The 26,797-nt window shown below is 32.8% G+C and overlaps 1 protein-coding gene across 2 annotated transcripts in view; it reads right to left on the bottom strand.

Annotated features, from left to right (window-relative positions):
- The window catches only part of LOC143198516 (protein apterous), a 233,726-nt gene that overhangs the window by 6,146 nt on the left and 200,783 nt on the right, over window positions 1-26,797 (bottom strand). For both annotated transcript variants that reach the window (XM_076407786.1, XM_076407787.1), the window contains exons 5-7: window positions 23,586-23,836; window positions 21,664-21,852; window positions 8,957-9,171 (exon numbers count right to left, since the gene is read on the bottom strand). In XM_076407786.1, the coding sequence (XP_076263901.1) occupies window positions 8,957-9,171; window positions 21,664-21,852; window positions 23,586-23,836 (655 nt within the window). The remainder of the gene's footprint in view (window positions 1-8,956; window positions 9,172-21,663; window positions 21,853-23,585; window positions 23,837-26,797) is intronic.

Below are 26,797 nucleotides of genomic sequence, written 5' to 3'. Positions count from 1 at the left end.
AAATAAATCTACTGAGACGAAAAATATGAGAGCTACTCTTTTAAACATATGAATAGTGTAATGAATAAGTAAAGAACCATCAAATTTTATTTAAAAATGTAGGTAAATAAATTATTATTTTAACAAATAAGCCTGGTTTTTATTGAATTTATTAGTTTTCAATATATATTTTAGGTAAAAAACATATATTGAAAACAATAACTGATAAAATTTATATATATTCTATTCAAAGATTATTTGTACATACGTCACATAAATTTGTTACGTCAAAACGTTGCAATGTTGCCGCATCAAATCTGAGTTTTAGTTCAATTGGGCTTTAATATACAACAAAATTCTAATTTAAACAAAATTATTGAACATACATGTTATCAAATATAATTTATTTTAACATTATAGTACATCTAAAAACTACAGTTATTTATACAGCCACAATAGTTTACAGGTTAGAGGTATAACCTCTTAACGTCAGTGTAAAGAATCGTGCATATGTCTGACAACCGGACAACTTTGACAGGCTGATTCGTTTACCCATTCGAACTAATTAAACAGCATTGTGTCTCTTTTTAACTAGAATTAAATGAGAAGGAAAATATTATCTTAATAATGAAAATATGTAGCTTCAAATTCAGGTAAATAAGAACAATGCAGTAAAATAGCAAAAAGACCAATAGTCGAGGGAATATAAATTCCATATTTTAACGTTAATTAATTACGTTAAGTAGTTTAAAAAAATAAAAGTTTCAGTATATTCCCCTTTAAAATGATCGGTGACAATCAGTGGTCTATTGAAACAATTTTCAACATTGATTCAGTTTTATTTATCAAATTAAGTGTTCAGTAGAATTTAGATAAACAAATAAAAATGTTTCATTGGATTTTTTTTAATTACCCGTTATAATATATACTCTTCGCTTGTAGCGTCCTCTGATGGTTACGAGCGATTGGTTGAAATTATTATTATTGCTATGATATTTATTGCGACATATTCAACTCTAGGGATACACCACCTTAATAGTTATTCATTTCATCGCTAAAGTGTTGTTTAAATTTTGTTGAAATAATAATTACTGCATTATACACGTACTAGTGATATTTATTGACCGACCCGGTATATATAACACGGATTTTGTTCATGAATACGAAAATTCAAGAGAAAAAAAAGGGAAATTTACGCTTGGCGGTCTGTTAAGGCTCGTAACTATTGAGGCCGACATCGCATCTGCTCCCTGCTATTCGTGATAATTGCTACAGGCAGTTGCTATGTATGTTTCCTGATGACAAACGACTGTCGTTCCTATGATTCCAGGTATTTTTGTAGTAATTTTAGTCGCCTCGGGCGCTTTATCATTTCGTACGATAAAATATTTCCGTTCTTCGAGTGATTTGTCTTCAACGGTATGTCTTTTATTTGAATTGTCTCTAGCGTACATCTGTATATTGATAAATAACATTTTCGTTTTGATATTTTTATTAATTTTTATCTACTTATTCATACAATTTATTGTTAGTCAGTTGTCAGCAACTAGACTTTATTAAAATTTATTAATATATTATGACTAGTTGTTGTCTAGTTTTTATATTGACTTAAAACTAGGTTTATATCTAGAAAAACCCTTTGGTCCTCACTTACTCTATAACAAAATAAAAGTTAGTAGCACTTTTCAGTGTTTTTTATTTCATTTATTGCACTTCACTAGACAACTACACAAGATAATACGGTCTATTTCTCTTGAGTTTGCGTCCTAGATCAGTGTTTTTGAAGAGTCACAGTACTTCGGTTTTAAAAAAAAAGTCGAGTTTTTCACCATGTCTTATTGCGAGCCTTCTAATTACCTCTATGAGAATTGGGTGCTGGGGATCTGCTTAAATATTTGTATAAAACATCCACATAACCGAATTGCACAAGTCTATATAGGTTTTAGTGTCTGCTTCTATAGCAAAAGCTGAACAGGTCAATTGAAAAGTCCCCGGCCTGACACATAGATGCCGCTAATAGAATTAAATCCATATATTTTTAGTTAGCCCTAACCCTCAAAAGATGCGTGTATACATTTGACAGCTTTGATCATTAGTTTGTGAATTATAGTATCTTGAGTGAAGCAACTTTTGTTATTGAGAAAAAAAATGAATAAAAATGAGTTTCGCGTGTTGTTAAATATTGTTTTTTGAGGGGAAAAATATAGTTGAAGCAAAACTTGGCTTGATGCCGAGTTTCCGGATACTGCCCCAGAAATATCAAACATTAAGGATTGGTGTGCTAAGTTTAGCCATGGTGAAATGAGCATCGAAGACGGTGTACGCCGTGGACTCCCAAAAGATGTTGTTACCGAAGAAAATATTTAAAAAATCCACAAAATGATTTTGAAGGACCGTAAATTGAAATTAAATAAAATAGGAGACACTCTAAAGATATCAACTGAACGTGTACATTATTTCTTTCACAAATATTTGGATATCGGAAAGCTCTGTGCAAAGTGGGTGCCGCGCAAGTCCACTTTTGACCAAAAACAACGACGAGTTGATGATTCTGAGCAGTGTTTGAAGATGATCAAGCGTAATAAAGCCGAGTTTTTGCGTCAATATGTGACAATGGATGAAACATGACTTCATCATTTTACTCCAAAGTCCAATCGACAGTCATGCGAGTGGACTATACACGATGAACCCGCACCAAAGCGTGGGTAAACGCAACAGTCGGCTGGCAAGGTTATGGCGTCTGCATTTTGGGATGCGCATGGAATAATTTTCATTGACTACCTTGAAAAAAGAAAGACCATCAACAGCGATTATTACATAGTGTTATTGGGCCGTTTTAAGAAAGACATCGCTGAAAAACGGCCGCATTTGAAGAAAAAGAAAGTGCTGTTTCACCAAGACAATGCACCGTGTCACAAGTCAATGAAAACGATGGCAAAAATCCATGAATTGGGCTTCGAATTGCTTCCTTATCCACCGTATTCCCTAGATCTGGCCTCCAGCCACTATTTCTTGTTCTCGGATCCAAAAAGAATGTTTTCTGGGAAGAAATTTTCGTCGAATGAAGAGGTGATTGCCGAAACTGAGGCCTATTTTGAAGCAAAGGACAAATCGTAGTACAAAATAAGAGTTAATGTGTGTATTAACGAATATAGTGAGTGTAACTCAGTTTATTTCTTAGTAACAAGCATTAGTCTAATCCGTTATAAAATATCAGGATTAGTAAAGATTTACATTCATTATATTAAAAATAAAATAAAAAAACAAACAGTAAGGTGGATCACACGTCGTATATGTTTCGTAGATTTACCATTTTTTATACAACATATATGTTATTTATATGGAACTTTTGTATATTACTTAATAATAAAGTTTATTAAACCTATCAAATCAAATAAACATTCATATAAAAATAATTAAAGTTATATAGATGGAACTACTGTATTTGATAAATATACCAGATTGTTCTATGAGTTTTATTCATAAAGATTACATCGCTATATTTATTGATCATTATAAACATGAGTTAACATAACTAAAGTGAAATGAAGATATGTGATCGATGAGATGATATAAATAAAGGGGATGGTCTCGTAATATGATGAAGACCGTGTAAATTGAAAAGTATTTTCCATTCAGTTAACCTAAAATTGAAAGCACGTGGTTTTCGTATACGTTTACGTCGTATCACATTTCTGCGGTTATTTATGAATGGAGTGGTCGGAGTTAACGGTTGTTTGGTAAATATGCTCCATGTGTAACATAAACATTCGAATTTAGGACTGGTTAGGGTGTCGGTAACAATTCTTGCGGTTGTTTGATTGTATTTTGGCACCGATTTTGTAAACTGCATGAGGTAAACTTGGAATGCAGCATGTAATTTTTATGTCTACATAAATTTAATTAAAAAATATTTGTTATATTGTGTGTGACTACTGAAGTATTATAAGTTATAAAATAAGTAATTTATTTACAATTTTTGACATTTTGGCACCGATTTTGTAAACTGCATATGACCAATTGGAATATGCTGCATTCAGTAATATTTATGTCTATATATATTTAATATTATCAGTCAGTGTAACATGCGCTGCAAATATGGGATTGCACTAAAACATAATACCAACCATGCATGTCGCTTCGTAGCCAACGAAGAGCTGCACGATGGCTTCGGAATCAAATGGATATTCGAAGAGATTTTTTTGGTTATTTTGGAGAGTATGGTATGGAATCTTTTTGTTAAATATGTTGTATTAGATATATATTTCATTCATTGTCACTTACAGAGGAAATATATCCTTTTTATTTAACTTTAGATGTGGCAAATAACACTCTAAATCGCCAACATGTTAATTTTGATTTTAACTAAGCTCGAAATCATTAAATATACTGAAATTCTCATGTACACTACCTGTTGATGTCTTCAAAATATCAACTATATCACAAAGCATTAGGCTTTACGACTATCTGAAGCTTTGTGTAGAACTTTGTGAACTTTTCGATATTTTGGAGATGGACCAGAATGTTCAGCATCATCAATAGTTGGATGATTTTAAACTTTAAAATGGGCACACTGGCCAAATATAGCTGATTTCTTTGGTGTAGAGACTCAGTTGTAGCTAAGCCTCCATGTTATTCATCATTCTCCATGTTCTCGTCGTGTTCCTTCTTTCTCTTTCATTTTCCAAGGTCCTAGCAATATTGTTTTCGTACTTTTTATTATTTTTTTAAATTTTCAGCTGGTTCTGGTTGAAAGTTAAACATTTGTTAACACTTCTAATAACACCAGTTATCGAAATTCCACAAGAACTAAATTTCTTACGACATATTTAACTAGAATATAAGACACCATTTTGGATTCAATTAACAAATTGCTGCGACAAGACGGCAAATTATAATAACCAGATCGCAAACCCGCCATGGCATCTCAAAGAAAATATTTCAAACAGGACGTCTCCTTCTCTTTGTAGTAACTGTGAACAGAAATGAATGGGATCCGTGGATGGCCGACGGCGATCGGGAAAAACTGGATCCATTAAAATCGTTCGTCTTTTGTCTTTTGTTTTCCCGTCGCGATCGTTCGTTCGAGTCGCCCATAGGCGACTCTGATTTAACGTGGTTGTACCCTATAAATTCGGAACCGATGACGCAGATGCACTTTATCATTTGTAATAGTGCGGGCAGAATTTTTTCATTGTAATTTCAATTGTTTGATTTTTTCTGGAATTATTATTTCATGTCTGTGACTGTCGCGTGATTTAGATATAGTTTACTTGATTCTAAACAATAGATTTAATTGTTAAGTTTTTCAATTAATTAAAAATAACAAAATATAGGCTCATACAAAACAAATTCTTTACCAGATTTTACTAATCTCATAAATGTATGTTTTTCCAGCAATATATAATTTTCTGTTAAAATTTTTATTCAGTGATTTTTTCAATATATTTTGTTCTTGTTTATTTTTCCTCAAACGATCCACCTTGGCTTCGTTCTTTTCCTTGATTTTTCAGTTAAATTTCAGTTCTGAGAACGTGACCATTCATGCTGAGCTTTACTACATGAATAGTCAGTTTTACTACTGTTTTACTAGTTACTAGTTAGTAAGGTATATTACTAGAAGAAAATGCACTCTACTAACTTATTTTAAGTACTTTATTGGCTTAGCAGTTTATATCGGATTTGTTTATATATTCTATTAATAGTTATTTTCTGCGAAAAAAGTTAGAGATAAAAAATTAATTAATAACATCATATAATTTTATTGAAAAAGTTATTATATTATATTATATTATAAGTTCTTCGTTAATAACAAGTTAAGTCTTCTATATTAGTTAAACTAGATATGAATATAGTATGGTATTATAATATAATATATGGTATAGAATATTCTCTTAATAGTTATTTTCTGTGAAAAAAACTAGAGATAAAAAAATAATTAATAACATATAATTTTATTGAAAAAAATAAGTTAGAGTCTTCTATATTAGTTAAACTAGATATGAATATAGAATGGTAATAAATACAATACATTTTTTATCTAATACTAGGCAAATTTCTCTGAGAAACTCAAATTAATGACTTTGTGACATCCAGTTAAATTCAAATACCTGCCAGGAAGAACTTTATTTTTACATTTCATTTATTTTGGTTATGTAGCATCGATGGAAAGAAACAATTTCTCAGTTATATTTTATTTTTAAAAAATGTGGCTAGAATTTTGCAGTGCTTATTGTATATACAGCACAGTAAGGTATATTTTAAGGAATAAATGCATTTCAGAAACTTTTATTTTCAAGAAGATTGAATGCTCAAAAGTTCAGATAATTTTTTGTTATTATATTTGAGAGGTACAACATTTTTTATATTCTAAATTACATATTGTATTAAAAAAGGGTATATATGAATATAGATTAGAAATAATAAATTAACTTTGGAAGATACTATGTTAAGAAGTGAAGTATTTCAAATTGTTACTTGGTAAATATAAATGAAAAGTTTAATTTTGTTTTACTTAATTTAGTTTTATAGTAGCAGGCGTGAAAAAGAAACACGGTAGATTAGAAGTCTAAAAAATTTTCTCTCGCAATATAGGCGCTTCTTTCCTATCGTTGTATATTCAATCCAATCGAATTGTTATGAGATGTAGCAAAGAATAACTACAATAGACATGCAGGTTGAGTAAAATATATAAGCAAGGACTGTTTGGATATGTGGAAAGGATTCGGCTTGAATGAACTCCATCAGACAGAGAATAAGAAATTGACAGTGGTCATCATGCTGAAATTGTGAACTAGTGTTAGACTGGAAATTAACAGGTTGGTTTGAACGGTGATTTAGAATGTGACCGTTAGTGAATGAAACTCTTTGGATGTGGGATTATGATTCAATGCTGACAATACCAAGACAGGGTGATGAGAGCGAAAACAATTAAAGCTGAGTATATAATTAACACAGGATAACTGCAGATAATCGTATTGCAGAGTATGAAAAATTTAAGTGCATATATATATATATATATATATATATATATATATATATATATATGATATATATATATATACATATATATATATATATATATATATATATATATATATACATATATATATATATATATATATATATATATACATAACATATATAACATAATTATATATATATTTGCAAATATGGCAATACACTACTAAATCTAATAAAAATGTATACAGGTACATACATCGATAAAAGAATTATTTGACAAGAAAACGCAATAACGAAGAAAACAAGACATAACAATTAAGCATAAAAAAGTAAATATGATCACTAATGAAAATAAAATATTTTAAACAGTACAACTATAGGTGGATTAAATCTCCAAGAGATACCACAGGTGGTTTAGAAAAGAGTTCAATATAAATATAATAAAATAAATCTAACCTAAAACCTACTGTGGCTGTTTTTTTGTTTTAAGTCCTTCGATAATGTAATTATTAGATGTACTATAATGTTAAAATAAATTCTATTTTTAGAAAACATTTTTTCGTTATTTTATTTATATTAAAATGTTGTTAAATATCAAAACTAAAATGAACTAAAATGCCCAAAATGTCAAAGTTAAATATCGCGACGTTTTGGCGTTTTAAATTGAGATGACGTGAGTTCGCTGCTACTTTCGATAGATTATCTATCTGATTCTTCAAAGATTTATTTCGAGTATTTAGATCACTATTTCGGTCACCATTTCCGTCTCTGGCAATTCCTCAAATCTTTCGGTGTCATTCTTTTTTGTTGGCGTATTTATTTAATTGTCCGTGTTCGGCCAAATTTGAATTTAATTGTCTCGGGGATCCGACGACCGGATGACGGACCAGGAACGAAAAGAGAACAAAAACGCGGCCCACTCCGCGACCGTCCGAAAGTAGCAGGAACGCAAAACAATAACATTCCCGTCCTCGACCGAATGGACAAAAAGCGTCCAATGGCGGCCTCTGGTCGCCCGACTTTTTCAGCGATTCCGCAGCGGCCATATAAAAGCGAACCAACAAATGATAATGGCCAAGGGATTCCTGCACATCCAGCCGGTTTCTCGCAGGACAATTATCGGCACATTCGCTTTATTGTTATTAATAGCGGCGGCCTTATTCGGAAACGGTACAGGACGTTTCAGTCACCTGATTAGCAGGACGCGCCGCTCTCCTGCCGCCTTAATTAACGGCCCCGCGCTACAGTTGCTTTCAGGAATCGTGGCGAGGTGGCGCCATTTTACAGCTCCTCTGCGTGCTTAATTGCGTGAGTGTTCGTGTGTATGTGTACGTTTCGTGGCTTTTTTACCTCTGCCGTCGTCGATCTCAATTGAACACTTATTTTCGAATCGTTTAAATAAGAAAACAACGATAATTAGTGTCTTGTTTATAATCGACGTTATACAACGCAGCTCTAAACCTGTTCGCTTAGGATGCGTGTGAAAAGGACGCCGGTTTCCGTTGTAGCCCATTATCATCGAGCAATTCAATAAAACGTACCTTCATGGCCTTTAGTTTTTATCAGTTTTATTGAATTTTATATACTTTATACATAATAACGGGAGTGGAACTTTAAAATTCATATTGTTATAAGAGCAATATCTAAAAATCATTAATCAAGGTTTACTGGAAATATGTTTGGATGAATTTACATGATATATGCAATATCGTAATATTCTACCACATGCTATATTGCATACACATTTTTTATTTGACTCTATTCATGTCTAAACTCTGTGTATAAACAGAGAAACTCACTGTATCACTCTCTCTCCCCTCTCTCACTCTCACATTATAAATGATATATATATATATATATATATATATATATATACATATTTCACAAACTTCGTATTATCATTTATAATTTAAATAAAAAGCACAAATTTTAATTTTAAAAAGCTTTTAACTTTTTCAACATAGTGTGTCGTAAATAAAATGTACCATCAAATTAACACAATGTTAGAACTCACCTGAAGTACCCTTTTGGGTAAGCCGGTCTTTTGAGACAATTGTTTCAGGTCCTTGGCGTCGGGATTGTGATTTATAGCGAAGTACGATTTCATCGTCCTCAGCTGGTGGTGTTTGAACGATGTTCTCATCCTCTTGGTCCTTTGGTTCGAACCGTGAAGACCGGGGGTGCCGGGCGATCTGCCAAACGGAATGTCTAGGTATTCTTGGTTTAAATCTGTAAAAAATTCGAGTAAAATAATCAATCGGTTGAATATGATTTCAGATATATACAGGATCTTATAGATAAAATATAAATATTGCATATTCAGTGATTTTAAAAGACAAGTATGAAAACATGAAACTAATTTTAGAATTAATTAAATACAAAGAATATAACTGGAAAGTTTGCGGTAATTTAAAAGTTGTTGCAAAATTGTTTTGGCTACAGGAAGGTTTCACGAAATGTTTGATTCACGATTTGTTGAACTTCTTATTCCACAAGAAAATATGATTCTTCCACTTTTACATATAAAACTTGATTTAATGAAAAATATTGCCAAAGCCACGATAAAAATTGAAAAGGATTTTTGTACTTAAACGCAGTTTTCTCTAAATTAAGTGAAGATAAATTAAAAGAAGACATTTTTGTTGGTACACAAAAAAATAAATAAATTTAATGACAATCTTATCGTAAATTAAGTTTGTTGAGCGGGTATAATTTGGCAAAAAAACACTTCTATTTTTAACATTAATTACAAAGAACTTTACTTTAATGTTCTTTTGTTTAGTTTAATGTTTTATGATCAAATAAACACACACAGTGTAACTTAGACTAGATTAATATTTTATGTATTTGATCAATATTTCCCTTTTTGCCGACTTGGTGGCGCAGTGATAAAGACAACACGACGGTTCTCCTACTGTTGCGATAGCCGCGGGTTCGAATCCTGCTGGGGCATGGTCGTAAATTTATGTTGTGATTGTTTAATATTTGTGATTATACTAGGCAAGAGTGTAAAATTCGACAAGGAAAATTATCGCAGTCACACCTGTAACAAGGCATGATAAGAGCGGATGTCTTCTGGGATGATTTTTAAGTTGGTCACTCGCCAGTCGGTAGGCTTAATGCCGAGGACAGTGGTTCGGAGTCCACGTTAAATGTAGGTCCAGTCCAGATAAACCCATAGTTGGTAAAAGGAGACTTTAAAATATGTAAAAAAAATGTCCTCCATATAGATATATGCGACATGGATAAAGAATTTCTTTAATATTAGATATGCAGAAAATATATGAATATATTTGTTTCTTTTAAATACATAAAATATATTTTTTTAACATTTTATTAAACAAAAAAATATGGATATTTGTAATAAGGTTTTAAAAATTTTATTTTGTTTTAAAGGCTTGGGGTACTTAATCTGAAATCTTTTAAATTTTGGTACTTAAAATATCTTCTCTTTTTAATATAACAAGCTGATCGATATTTCTTAAAATATTATATAAATGTTAATTATATACTTTTCTCTGCGGTCGCCATCCCTATCTCAGACTTATCTCATTTACTCACTGAAGTGGTTTTACCAAACCTAACCTCTATAGGAAACGATTTTAATCGGTCATTGTTTGAACCAGCCACGTTTGTTTACATGCAAAGTTAACGTACGTAAATATTAAGGCGCTTATTCGCCGGTCCACGCGTTCCCATGAGCTCCAACGACCATTAATAATCTCCATTATTCCATTATGTCCCGTTTCGATAGATAGCTATCGCGAAATTGCGGTTGAGCCTCCTCGATTCCCACTGGACGCGTGTCGTGGCCTGGCCCGCAACAAAAGCTTATTAAACGCGCAATGGAATCGGACTAACGTCGGTTACGGATCACCTTTGATTGTTATCTAAACATGGTAAATGCCGGTGCGGTGGTTTTGTTGATGGGGAAGGAAAAGCGGTTGAAGCGGCGGCCTGGTTATGGTTACACACTTCGGCGGGCGGTGGATCCTCGTGCTTTGTCGGTATTTTGACAATTTGTTTCAACTGGCATAACTCGCATATTTACGCGCTATTCATGAAATCCATCTCTGTCCGTGATCGTTTCTTATCGTCATTATCATATATGTATTCACCGTGTTATTCACTCAGGCTGAAAATTACACTCGCTCACAAAATATATTGTGTATTATTCCTGAAACTACATCTTTGAAAAATGTGAAATGGTCGTTGCTTTATTTAGAAGACACAGTTAACAATTTATGGAAAGCAATGTTACATCAACAATGGCTTTCTATTGAAATTACTTATATAGTTCTTCCAATAAAACAGATATTGCACGTCATTAATGCCGTTCAGACTGTAATAACGTAAAATTGGTTTTAAACTTGGAGCGGAAGACGTAGCCGATTCGGTCTATAAAATCCGGTTTGTGTAAGTTCTGGCCGACACCGTTGTCATTCGTCTGCAAAATTAGTCAAAATATTAATGATAATAATCAGAGGTGATAAACTGGCAAACGATCCTTTGGCGTTTGTTTTGATAAATTTGTAACTGTTGATTAAAATTTGTAATAACTCAGATTAAAAATGCCAAAGCCATTAAATAGTCAAAGTCAGGCATTGATTGCGTGTCTGATCATTTATTTCGAACAGGAGCGATATAATGAAGGCCCCTTCTTGCCAATGCTTCCTTTCTACCATCTAAGGTTTATCTGAACTGGACTAACTATTTAGGAGGGGTTCCGAACCATGGTCTGACCAGAGACCTGACCAACCAGCCAACTGAGAGATCATCCCAAAAGATATCCAGTCTTATCCAGCCTGGTTACTGGCGTAATTTACATTTTTTTTTATAAAAAAGCTTGCATATACAATATAGAAAGAAGTATTTTTTACAATAACACCTTCACAGATAAATATTTATATATATTTATGTGCATAAATGTTTGTGTAATTGTTTAGTTTTAGTAATGAGCATTAGTTTAGCATTTACGAGGACTACGAGAAAAGAATGAATACTAATTCCCAATACTAGTAATAAAGAAACTCAGGAGAAAGTCAAATATATCAAAATAACTAAATAAGGACATATAGGAACGAGGAAAACGAAAACTAAATATAAAAAGGTAAAAACACTCTCTAATGTAAACAAAATACATATATACAATTGTTAATAAGGTAGAGTGCGCTTCTAGAAGATAGAACTACATAAAGAAAGATGCCTAGAAAACTACCCCATAGGCAACGTGGAAAAAGAGTTCAATATAAATATAATAAAATAATTCTAACCCACAAGCTACAGTGGCTAATTAATAAATTGTATTTGAAGTTCTTCGAATGTGCAATGTTGGATATTGCAAGTAGATGTACTTAAGTCCAATGCATATATTGCATAATATATACTACAATGTTAAAACAAATTATACTTGATAACGTTATTTTTGGTGAAGTGTTTTATTTACATTAGTATTTTGATATGTCATAGTCTAAATAAACTAAAACTTAAATTTGATACGGTAAGATTGAATTATAAATTTTGATAATCTGCATTGGCTGTTTTATTGGAAGGACTATAGATTATTATGGGTTATTCCTGTGATAACTCATAAAATGAAGATGATGATATGTATTAAAGATGTAATGATCTTTCCATGACATGAGGGTTTACGGAATCCCAAACTAAATTATTTTATTTACTTATCGAAAATATGATCATTATAATGAATCACAGATCTATCAAATCAAATGCCTTAGTTCAAGAACTAACTGTAACATTCTGTACAAATTTAAGTTAGAATACAGATAATTAAGAAATCTACTTGCAAATGTTGGAATATTACCACTTATATCGTTTAAAAACTAATAAGATTAATTTGCTTTTGTAATAGCAATATCAGTTAGTGTAAATAACTATAGTAATTCTTAATATAATAATATAATAATTCTTAAATGAAATAATATGATAATAATATATGTAAATAAAGTGTAATGGGAAAAATGAGAAAATTCCTGCAATTCTAGTATTATGAGTGATGGTTTGTATTTATAAAATGTGTTTACATTATGTATATACTAATTTTTCTTATGTCTCTTCTCTAAAAGGGATCTTTTCTGACAAATTTTTAACATATATATTATCAATAGGTGTTACAGTAATCATCTAGGTTCATTGTTTTACAATTTTTGGAGGTAAACATGGATAAAATTCATGAGATACAATGATCAGATTCTGTGGAATTTAAGTGAATAATAATACATTCGCTGCAACAACATACCTAATAGCGCCATATATCATTGGGATTATGACTTATTTTTAAAAACTATTGTTAATAATCTATTGTATTTATTATTTCTTAAAACCATATTAATTCTGCAGGAAATGAAGGTTTTCAGGAACTAAATGCATCAAAGGATCGCCGGTATCATATGACGTCAGTATACAGTTGACAAACAATGAAGGTAGCGCAATAACATCAAGATCATGTATTTTTCGTGTTAATTGTAACTTTTAAAGTGTGTAAGGGGTGTGTGATGATGTAAAAATGCCGATAATATCGAAAGAGTACAAACACAAAGTTATATAAGTTAATATAAACAAAAAAAAGTAATGATTTTATGAATAAACGGAGAAAATATCATATAAATAATCTGCGGATTAAAAGCAATATGTCGACAATACGCTATAATAATAGATCGTTTTAACACAAATCTGTCGTGAAAAGAAGCGGTACCACGAAGAAAAATCCATCCCCGATACTAAAATACCGTTGGACCCTAATTTAAAACCCAGTTATTAAGTACCTGCCGAAACCGCTAGCAAAACAGGTGATCAGAAAGGATAGAAATACCCACGGGCGTTCTCCAAAAACCGCCAATAATCTTGGCACATTAAACAAACAAGAAGGCGAAAAGGTCACTAAACCGCAGCCTGATTTCGGGGATATTAAGTCTTCGGTTTACCGAAATGAAAGATTTATACGAGTCTCGGGTGCGAGCGAATACACCCCCCGCCCCTCCAACTCCACGGCTCGTATTTATTTTTCAAAGGAAACGTCAAGGAAAGGCTACTTAAAATTAATGCGTGTCAAGATTGGTATCTAATGAATTTCGATGGGCATCGTAGTGGAAAAGAGACAGTTAAATTCGGCCGTGCGGCCTTTTTATTTACTTGTTTACTTTTAATTTTCGACTGGTTATCTAAATTTCTCCTTCTAGTTTTATTGTCCCGTATATCAGGTTCGTTATAAAACTTTATTGATGTGACGAATTTATCTTTTAATTTTATTGGGTACTCTCAATTAGAGGTCCTCGATCGTTAAGACAAACATTTACAAGAAAGAATCCATTTGAACGTGAAACGTGTCGGCTCTGTGTTTGGAGAACGATTTAAAATCAGTAAAAAACGGTCTTGTATATTATTACTAACAGACCCGACTGACCTTATCCTGTTCATACAGGAAAGAGGTCTTATTTCGTACCTAGTGATGTGTAATCAAGTTTATCAACGATTTTCATTTTTATTTGGACACACGTGCAGTGATATCATGACGCTGCATTGATGTTTGATCTGACAAGAAAATTCACCACATCATTTTCATATCATATCATTCAATATCATGAACCGATTTGATTAATTTTATGTTTATAAAAATTTGTAGAGGTAATGTAATTTATTATTTAATACAGAAAATTAGCAGCAGACAATACGAAATTAAGTATATGAGATATGAATTATTAGTAATATGTTATGATTTACTTAAATTCTAGTCTAAACGAACAGGTAAGTCCCCGGCCTAACACATAGATGGCGCTACTAGAATTAAATCCATATGTTTTCTTAGTTAGCCCTACCCCTCAAAAGATGCGTGTATAAATTTTCAGCTATCGGATCATTAGTTTGTAAATTATAGCGTTTTGAGTGAAGCAACTTTTGTTTTGATAAAACCACCAAGTTTCCGGACACTGCCCAGGAAAATCAACCATCAAGGATTGGTATGCTAAGTCTAAAGGTGGTGAAATGAGCACCGAAGAAGGTGAACGCAGTAGCCGGACAAACGTTGTTACCGATGAAAACATTTTAAAAATCCACAAAATGATTTTTAATGGCCGTATATTGAAACTGAATGAAATAGCAGAAACTCTAAAGATATCAACTTGTGTTTGAAGATGATCAAGCGTAATAAACCCGAGTTTTTGCATCGATATGTGACAATGAATGAAGCGTGGCTCCATCATTTCACTCCGAAGTGCAATCGACAGTCATCCGAGTGGACTGCACACGATAAACCCATTCCAAAGCATGAGAAAAGGCAACACTAATATGTGGGTTCTTCTTCTACTATAACTTTTTTAACGTTGAAAACTTGTTTATTGTTAAATAAGTGCAATATATAACAGAATTTGTTTGAAGATTACAGTAAAAAATGAAAAAGGATTTGTTCTCCCTCGCATATCATTTAAAAACATTATGGCAGATTAAAGCAAAAGTGACTATACATATCCGTATTTAAACAAATATATTTAATGGCTTTTATTAATTATAATAATAATTTTAATATTAAAATTACTAATCTACTTAATGACTAGATCAATCTGATATATGTTTGTGTTTGTTTTTTATTACATTAATAAAATAGCACTCAACCGCAAGCAAATTGTTAAGAATTTTCCAACTGAACTCTAATCCCTAACAGAACAATATCAATAACAATAGGCACCCATATGCCTGTGAACAAATTAATACCGTAAATGCTTCAAGTCTCTTTTGTATCACCCCCTCGAAAAACCACCCTTATTTGCCAGCCCCTTGTTGCGTCAATATATCTATTATCCGTACGATTACAAGAACCGTATTGTCAAATATCGTGTTTTGTTGTTTCTTTTTGTTTCTAGTTCATATATTTCGTAATACAATATATCATAATACATTTTACACATGTTCAGTTATTCTAAATAATATGAAGATACATTTACTATACTTTTTGCAAATGTTACGACTTCATGACAATTTGTGCTTGTTTATAAGCAGAAGTAAATATATTCTGTCCAATAGAGCGGTGAATTCACGTCATCAAGATGTATAATGTGTTGCCTATTGGAGTTTGTCATTTTGTTTTAATACTAGACAGTATTTGTCTCCTCATTGTACTAAAGTTAAAAAGACGTACAATGCGAAGGCTGAAAAAATACTAGTGATAATAAAATGTTATAAATTGGCAAATATTGTTTTGGTGCTTTGCTTATTTTGATATATGTCAAATCGCTTAAATATGCTTAATATTTGTGAACACAACCGATGCCAAATAAATTTTCAGAAACAGATTATGTCTCTAATCAACAACAAGGACGAGGAAATGGGGGCCCGTTCTTACCGATAAAATGCGTTAGAAAGGTAAGTATTGATGCTATTAAATATTAAGCTGCTGGGATGAAATTATATTTATTATGTTGTAGTTGAAAAACTCAAAAAAGAAAACAACATAATTTTATACAATTTTGTATTCACCGAAAAGAAAATATCTACAATCTTGATGTTCTATTCAAGATATAATTTATGATATGTGTAAAAACGGCGAGTAATCTTTTTAATGTTAACATAATTTAATACAATTCCTTGAGAGATAACAGTTCTGATAACCCTCTGGGGGATATGAGTCATCACTTCAAACACTCTAAGGTAATATATGATTTAAATACCATGAAAATAAGTAATGAAGGGATCCAATGCAACTTGCATGTATGTATTGTTTTTAAAAGAACACAAGTTCTAAAGCATATAATGAAATTACGGGGGCCTTTTTATTTTAATTTGTATACAGACATACGTATTTGAAAATGGAGTATTAATCCAGTCCTGGCAGGACTCTAATAAAAAGACCGCAAAGACAACAAAATTTGATGGAAGAAGGCAAAAGTTAGAATAACATTAGATTAGGTTTTGTAAATCATAATATTTTTTAATAATTCATTGCAGATGTATTGTTTTTCATACCAAAAACAGGAATCTCCAACAAAAAGATCCTAATGATTTGTCGGAAAGACTATAATTAAGGAATGGCTTGCAAAACATACCTGCAACTTAACCTCATCTTACTAGAGTTTATTCCAGTTAAAGCAACAAGTTTTTGTGGACTGTTAACGAAAAATAGTAGCCAATTATGTTTTTGATAGGCTGTCGAAAACTAATGGACAGTATTACAACTTTTCGTTGTTTTTTATTTTAAATTTTTTATTGCACATTTTGTATATAATATAAACTCATCGAAAATATAGTATTCACCAAATTGCTCAATTAATTTAGAGAACTAATATTCGTTTTAATGTCCTGAAATCAGCATAGTAAAGATATGTTAAGTAATCAAACGGCTATAAGAGATTTGAAGAAATAAGCATTTTAAATTGGATAATTCTTGTTATTAAAATCAAATATAATTAATTTATCTCTTATTCATTTAGTATAAGCTTTCTGATGAGCATACGGATGTATTATTAATACATCCTAATTATAAATAAAGAAATGATGTTTAATTTTGTGTTAAATCTTTGAGTATTGGAATATTTACACTCGAACGGCTCGAAATGGAAATGATCAAAGGCTGCATGTCGAAGGAACACGATAATTAATTCATATTTCTTGTTGACAAGGTATCATACCGTGCTGAATCTAGTTACGAAACCAAAATCTATCGGTAAAAATAGAAGAAAAATATGGTTTCAATAACACACATGGTCTAATTACCATTAAAAGGCCGTTAAAAATGTACCATTTCAATATTTATTAATTTATTTCTTAATTATACGTTTATCTGGTTGTTTAGCGTTCGAATCCGAGAAGCAAACGACGAAAAAAATCGAATTCACGGCTGGTTTCAACAGTTATCGTAACCTTTCTCTTGCGACCTCAGAACGTAACGCATTTTTATGTATTTTCTATTAGATGTCAAAAATGAATTAGTGGATATTAATGCACATATATAAATATTGTTGCATGGTCAATGATTCATACGGATAGTTTAGAACGGATATTTTTAGAAAAATCTTCTTCCATCTATTAGAAAATATAACAAATTCCTTAATAGTTATATAATCTCGAAAGATTTCGAGAAGTTATTCATAAAAAGCTAAACTATATAATAGAAAAAAGAAAAATTATTCCAGAACATCAGTTTGGCTTTCGCAATAAGCATGGGACTATAGAATAAGTGCATAGACTTGTAAACAAAATAAAAACTGACCTAAATGCCAAACAATATTGTTCGGCTGCTTTTCTAGACATATCTCAGGCTTTTGACAAAGTATGGCATACGGGCTTGCAGGTTAAACTAAAGAAACTTCTCCCTCATCCGGACTATCAGTTACTAAAATCGTATCTCACTGATAGACATGCTATTGTAAATCAAAGCGATGAACCTACCGAATTAAATCCCGTATATTCAGGAGTTCCGCAAGGTAGTGTACTGGGTCCAGTACTGTATCTTCTGTATACGGCTGATCTGCTCACCACAAAAATAACTACTGTGGCAACATATGCAGACGATACAGCAATCTTAGCATCCCTTGAAGATCCAGTCACAGCATAAATAAACCTACAAACCCACCTGGAGCAAATACAATTATGGTTGAAGACATGGTGCATTAAAGCCAATGAAACAAAATCCACGCATATAACGTTTATCCTGCGTAGAAGAACATGTCCACCAGTGAATATCAAGCATCGTCAACTCCCCCAAGCAGAGCATGTTAAATATCTTGGTATGTACTTAGATCGACGCCTAACCTGGAAGAAGCACATACTCTTTAAATGGAAACAACTTGGACTAAAATTATATCAAATTTATTGGCTCATCGGACGCAAATCCAAGTTATCATTAGATAACAAGGTATTGCTGTATAAGTCTATACTCAAGCCCATTTGGGCATATGGAATCCAAATATAGGGTACCGCTAGCAAATCTAATATATCAATCATTCAACGGTTCCAAAATAAGGTGTTGCGTGCCATTGTTGATGCTCCGTACTATATTTCAAATAAAGTGATGTAACGCGATATTCCTCTAGAACCTATAACGAGTGTAATTCAACGTGTTTGTGTGAAGTACTTCGAAAGAGTGTCAGTGCATCCCAATGTACTCGCTAATCAGCTAAATATGCGACGTGATAGTGAGGTGCGTAGACTAAAACATTTAAAACCACCTGATCTGATTACTAGACATATGTAGAATTTAGAATAAGCTTTAGAATAAGACTAATTAATTAAGATAATATTTTATACAGAAGATTGCTTAATGAAGTGATTTTCTACATGCCATGTATATATAATATAGACATAAGAAATACTTATTACCAATAGGGCAGATTGTGGATTACCGAAGAGTAATAAAAAAATAGTTATATAATCTCTCCGGCAGATGGTAGAATTGTTGATATTGTTGATTAATATTAAAAATATAAGAACATGAAATTTACAAAGAACCTACAATACAATTTGGGGGTCCGGGAAACAGAAAAACATTAAAAAATGGAAAGAGGCCAAGCAAAACTTTGCACTAGAGTCCCCTATTGAGTTACGTCTCTATTACTCTATGGCTATAAATTACTTATATTCCTAATTCTACACCGATAATTGATTTAGCAATTTGTATTTAAATGGGTCTATTAATTATGGTTATGCTGATAATTTCTCGTCAGTTATACACAGCAGTTGAATTCCAAATCATGCTTGAAACGGTTGTAAGCCAATCATGACTAACTAATAAATCAGCTTTCAGTCTGATTCATTTTACCTTTAACTTCTTTTAAGTATTTTGCCCCTAATTGGGACATGCTTTTCCCATTGTTTTAAAAACGAAAAAAATGGCAACAAGACAGAACACCTGAAAATAATAACCAAAGTTATTAAAACTGACATTAACCCCAGGGAATAACCAGGCTACGATTTAATAACAGGAAAATTACTACAAAAACGGAAGGGAATTATAAAACTCACCAACTTGATCAATTCAGCATTTAGATTAAAACATGTTCCAGACATTTGGAAGATGGCGGAAATTATAATGATCCCAAAACCTGGGAAGTCAGCATCAAATCAAATGCTCAATATATATATATATAGATATCATTGCTGCCAGTAATATCTAAGGTTATTGAAAAACTCCTGTTGAAAAGAATAAAACCGATCATAGAGAGAAAAAACCTAATACCAACACATCAGTTTGGGTTTACTAAGAAGCACTCAACAATTCACCAGGTCCACAGAATAACAGATGTTATTGAAAAAGCTTACGAAAGTCAAAAACTATGCTCAGCTATATTCTTAGATATAGCACAAGCCTTCGATAAGGTTTAGCATGAAGGCCTTATTCGTAAACTGCAGAAAATGCTACCAAAACAACACACCGAACTATTAAAATCATACATTACAACCAGAATGTTTAGAGTCAAATAAGAAGAAGCTTACTCTATAATAAAAGAAGCTAAAGCAGGTGTGCCACAAGGATGTGTACTGGAGCCAATACTTTATCTACTTTACACTTGTGATATACCACAAATGGGGAATATTACGATGGTTACATTTGCTGATGATACTGCGATTATAGCAGTGGGAGACAATAGTGAAGAAGCCACACGAAAATTACAACAGGCAAGTGACAATATAAATAATTGGACACAAGCTTGGAAAATAAAAATTAAACAATAACATTAAATAATACTCTCATTCCATATAGCAACAATACTAAATATACCGGAATGAATATTGATGCAAAACTTGGCTGGAAGGAATGAATATTGATGCAAAACTTGGCTGGAAGGAAAAAATAACTGGAATTTAAATATAGGGAAATATATTGGCTAATTGTTCTACAAAGAGTAACATAAAGAAATACAAATTTCTCAGAAGAAAGCCCTGAAAAGTATTGTGGACGCATCACACATTGGGGGCTACATCAACTGCATGACAACTATCTACATCAAGGCCTTCAGATACCCACAGTCAGTCAGGAAATCAAGAGAATTGCAAAAGGTCATAAGGAAAGACTCCATTCTCATGAGAATATTGAAGTATTGCAACTTTTGTATACCACCAGAGCAGGACACTGACTAAAAAGAACCAAACCATCTGATCTTGTGTAGTGTTGTGTAGTGAGATGCATATAATAAAAAATACAGCAGTGACATGTATAAACATTATTTTACCAGAGACTGAGATAGGGCCGATGGGTACTTCTAGTTATATACCTAGATTTAAGTTATCATAAAGGCAAATTGTAGGTTAGTCAGAAACGACTATTAACAATGTGATAATTAAATATTAAAACAAAAAATTGATAGATGAACTATTTGCATACATTACACGTGATGGGAGTGACCCCGAGGTAGTAGAAGTAGCTAATACAACAATATACAACAACCTGAAGAATGTTGTGATATTGATGAATTCAGTAATTTATTTTAATGCTGAATGTTTGAATAAAACAAGAGCAAACGGAAAAATGCCGTTAAAGCGTTCACAGTTAGCTCCTAATCATTCTTAACATATTAATTATAATATATAATAATAAGATTTGCTAATACGAATCTGGAGTTTGTATTACGAATTATGAATTTCCTAAAACATTCCCCTTCGGATTTCCAATATTAATAACGACAAAGAAAATAAAAATAAAACGAGTAAAGCTGTCGAGCAACATAATAACACAATACCTGTCCCCAGCTAAGAAACCGAACAAAGAATACTCACCGATATTGGCCGTCATTCCTTCGAGATCTTTGGGTTTTCGTTTTCTCGGTCGTCCCTTTTGTCTGGGTGGCGCTCCGGTTTGCCCGTTGAAAAACGCCGGCTTCCCGACGTGGGGCTCGACGGGAGGCGGCGGCACTTGGGGCGGTAACGCTGGGTGGAACTCCGGACTGGGAAAGGGCGGCATATACGCTAAACAGAGGGAAAATAGTCCTTTGTCAGATATTCCCACACCAAAAAGTACGTCTCGATAAGGACGATGGCTTAAAATCGACTTGATAAGTTTGTTATTCCAAAAATATGGATCCCTACGTTATATATAACAAGTCGATTGAAAAGTCCCCGGCCTACCATAGTAAAACACATTTTTTTGGAGAAATTAGTTTCATTTATTCAACATAATTCCCTTCAAGGGTGATACACTGGTTATAGCGACCCTTCAACTTCTCGGTACCATTTTTGTAGTATCATTTGTCCTTTGCTTCAAAATAGGTTTCAGTTTCGGCGATCACATCTTCATTCAACGAACATTTCTTCCCAGCGAGCATTCTTTTGAGAACTGAGAACAGGAAATAATCGCTGGGGGCCAGATCTGGAGAATACGGTGGATGAGGAAGCAATTCATGGATTTTTGACACAGTGCATTGTTTTGGTGAAGCAGCACTCTTTTTCTTCAAATGCGACCGTTTTCGGCGATTTCGTTCTTCAAACGGTCCAATAACGCTATGTAATAGTCGCTGTTGATGGTCCTTCTTTTTTCAAGGTATGAAATCAGTTGACAAAAACTATTCTATGTGCATCCCAAAATACAGACGCCATAACCTTGCCAGCCATTCGCATGACTGTCGATTAGACTTCGAAGTGAAATGATGGAGCCATGTTTCATCCATTGTCACATATCGACGCAAAAACTTAAACCCGAGTTTACGTTTGATGATCTTCAAACACTGCTCCGAACCATCAACTTGTCGTTGTTTGTGGTCAAAAATGAGCTCGCGCGGCACCCAGTTTGCACAGAACTTTCTCATACCCAAATATTCGTGAATGATATGATGTACGTGTTCAGTTGATATCTTTAGAGTATCGGCTATTTCATTCAATTTCAATTTATTGTCATTGAAAATTATTTTGTGGATTTTTTAATGTTTTCGTCGGTAACAACCACATTTGAGTGTCCGTCCACTGCCTTCGGTGCTCATTTCAGCACATCTAAATTTAGCGTACCAATCCTTGATGGGTGATTTTATTGGGCCAGTATCTGGAAACTCGGCTTCTAGCCAAGCTTTTGCTTCAACTGTATTTTTTCCCTTCAGAAAGCAATATATTATCAACACGCGAAATTCTTTTTTATCCATTTTTTTTTCACAATAACAAAAGTTGCTTCACTCAGAATGTTAGAATTCACAAACTAATTATCCGACAGCTATCAAATTTATACACGCACCTTTTGAGGGTTCGGGCTAGTAGCGCCATCTATGTGTCAGGCCGGGGACTATTCAATTGACCTTATTTTTCAGTGGTCTGATGATAGATATAAAATCACATTTACTGATAAATCTTTGTCCTTTCAAGAGGCGGAAATTTATTTCTGCATTTTATATAAATCGATGTACAAGGAATGGTAAAACAATATACCACGTGTACCGGAAATTTAATACTGACTTTTTTGGAAAAAAATCTTCCTAATATTCAAGAAAATGGAAAATTTTATTTAGTCAAAGTGTTGGCCAATTGACTCATTTTGCTCATCTTTCATCAAATTAATGGATGCTATTCCAAAAAAACTGTTCTATATATAATAGAAAATGTTGAAGTCAATGGCAGCAATGCTCTACAGGAAATAATAACTCAATAATTGATCACAAAATGTTAGCCAAAATGATATGAAGCCTTGACTAATGACATCTAAGACAAGTTTTACTTACGTTCTGTTTTCGTAGGAAAATGGTGGATTGGAAACATCCCTGTCGATGGCATATCGGGTGGTATCTCGAAATGTAACCGACACAATACCGAACACCCTCTCATCCCGAAATGGTCACCTTTGGTGAGGGGAGTGTTGCAAACTTCGCACGAGAAACAGTGAACGTGGAAGACCAAGTCCCTGGCCCGCATCACCAATTCGGATGAGAGTATCGTTGCTTGACATCGTCCACAGCGTTTCATTCCGAACAATCTGTAATAGTAATACCTCTAATTAATGATAAATGATAAAACAGCTAGATATTTATTGATTATTTATTAATATATTAAATTTATTTAGATGGAGTGTTCGGTTCAAGTTTCGACATTCATTAGGTCAGAAAACTACCGGAAACACTCATTTTAAAAGCTTCTTTAAGGCAATAATGAAAATCATTTGGTTTACATTGATTAATTTTTCCTGTTGTGATCTCAATTTTAAATAAATTTTTAGAAAAAAAATGTGTTAAATATTGTATTTCAAATATAATTTGATGTGTCGGGAGGCTGAAAAAGTTGCAGAAAACTTACCGTGAATAGAAATTATCAAAAATGAGTGTTGAATTCAAAAAGGTTGGTTATATATTATGGTTTGGTTACAGTATTGCTTCCACTGTGATTTAGTAACCACATCTCATGTTTTCAGACGAAATCTTGGATAAATTCCTAGATCTTGATTTCGAAGTTACCCAGCAGTTATTCGTTGGTTACGTAGCAATAAATATTGGTAATTAATCGTGGAACATTGTTTTGGCAGCGCTGGATTACCAACAAGTTTATACTCCATATTTACACCCCATAAGTCCAGATAGATAACAATATAAACCAATCTCTTACAAGTACAGTTCCTGGATTTTGAGTCTGATTCTGCACTTCTTTTTGTTCAACACGACGTTACCTATATGATGTGTCTATTTGGGTCTATTTGGAAGACAATAAATTTAATGATTCAGGATAACGAGCCAAGTTTTTGTTTTATTCTTCAATTTCAGGATTTTTTGACATAAAGCATTATTATATGTTTTCTCCTATATAAATATGGTATATGTATTATAAATCATACATAACATAATTTTTGTAATATCGCATTGAGCCATAAACTAACTGTACTTATCTGAATAGGTTTTGACATGGACTCATGAATAAGAGACTAAATTAGATATTGGTTTTTATAAAGTGTAATTTGTGTCGCCCAAATGTAAACAAAATATTTTTTAATTGATGAAGGATTTGTTTGCATAGATATGATTGTAATTGTTCAGAATCAAATATAAGAATTAGGTTAAAATGTATGAGGAGAGGATGAATACTAACTGTTTTGTAAATATGGTAAATGCATTAGGCATGAATTCAGTGATTAATTTTATCAAGAATGGTGTACAAGATGACTTGAAAAGTAAACATACTATTCAAGGAAGTAAGAACTAAACGTAAAAAGGTAAATATGCTTTCCAATAAAAGTAAAATACATTACTTTGATATATAATTGTTAATTAGGTGGATTAGGCCTCAGGGGGATATAACTACATAAAAAACGCGCCTAAAATTCTATCCATACTAGTGTGAAAAAGACACAAACTATTATAGCTGTGTTCCTAATTGTAGTTTTAGGTCCTTCGATAATATATGCATTAGATGTACTATAATGTTAAGATATATACATGTTTGATCATATTCTTGTTTCATTATTTTATTTAAACTAGAATTTTGTTGTAAACATTGCGAAGTTTTAACATCACAAATTTAGATGATGTATGTACAAAATAACTTTGAATAGACTATATGTATATTTATATATAGATATTAAAATATTTAAAATTGAATAATTGACAGAATCTCAAGAACAAGATTGACAACGGTAAAACTAAAAACCTTTGATATGACACGCGGATTTCCATACAAATTAAAGATATAACATGCGAATTTTACAACTTCCCAGAAGAACAATGTGAAGTAGAACTTCTGTTCGCGACTCGAATTAAGTGAAAATAGGAAAAAAACTGCACTCGGCATATACGGCAGCTATAAAACATTTGTAATTCTAATCAGGTGCCGCTCAGAAAGTAAACTAGATAAGTAAAAGCGAAAACGGGTCGCATATATGGCGATCATTCGGCGAGCCGCGGTAGCCATAGCGTCCCCCGGCCCATATCGAGACCAGCGGAAATCAATTTAAATACCTCCGAGTGTTTTTCACGCGCTCGCCGACAAATCGATCCGCTAAATAACAATTACTCCTGGCTAATGCCACGGTCGGCTTTTTGCGGTACGGCGGCGCCTAGGAAACGCCGTCCGAGACCCATTAGACTACGGGCGATTGCCCATCGTTGGGTAAATTAGTTCGATACAGCGGTGATATTCGCCTGTTTTTTCTCCTACTTGTTTCTGTCTCGCTAAACTACTTGATAATCAACCAGAAAACCCAGGGAATATTTTAATAGCTACTGGTGGATCTGTAGCCGAAATACGAACAAAATTTTGGTATTCTAACACCATTTACTTGTAATATTATATACTAGTGCTCGCTGCGTAGCCGAAATTCGACCACAATGTATTAAGTTAATCATATTTCTGTCATAACAGGGTAAAAGGAATCATTTAATAAAATATCTTTAACAAAAAAAAATTAATCGACATTAAACAATAAATAAGAGACTCACTAAAAAGTAAAAAATAATCAAATTTTTTAGTGTTAGATATATACTCTAGACCACATACTACTCTATATACTATATAGTAGGCCATGTAAAGGTTCAGCCCGTATGAGGAAAAATAACAGGTGCGGCAAAAATCACGCTACTATTTTGCTTGAACGCCATCTTAGTTATGTGCTGTTTAGCTTAGTTTTGCTTTAACCTTTGTGTTGTGTAGACGTCCAAATTTTATTATGGATAAATATACGCTACAAGAACAAGCCGAAACAATCCTATCTATCTGGTGAAATTGAAGATATTTATGAGCGATGAAGCCCATTCTCTTCTCACTGGCCACGTCAATAATCAGAACACTCGATTTTGGGGAACACAGAATCTTCAATTAATTCATGAAACATCATTGCATCCACTAAGAACAACTGTATGGTGTGGTATTCGTGCTGAAAACATCATTGGTCCCTATTATTTTGAAAATGACCAAGGTGTTGCTGTCACTGTTATTGCTGAACGGTACCAAGACA

This window comes from Rhynchophorus ferrugineus, unplaced genomic scaffold (genome assembly GCF_030347505.1).
Source record: "Rhynchophorus ferrugineus isolate W39M unplaced genomic scaffold, kcgeb_rfMv2 rfM6, whole genome shotgun sequence".
In the NCBI taxonomy this organism is placed as follows: domain Eukaryota; kingdom Metazoa; phylum Arthropoda; class Insecta; order Coleoptera; family Curculionidae; genus Rhynchophorus; species Rhynchophorus ferrugineus.
The sequence above is the reverse complement of the archived record's forward strand: the minus strand, read 5'-3'. Positions and strand labels throughout refer to the sequence as shown.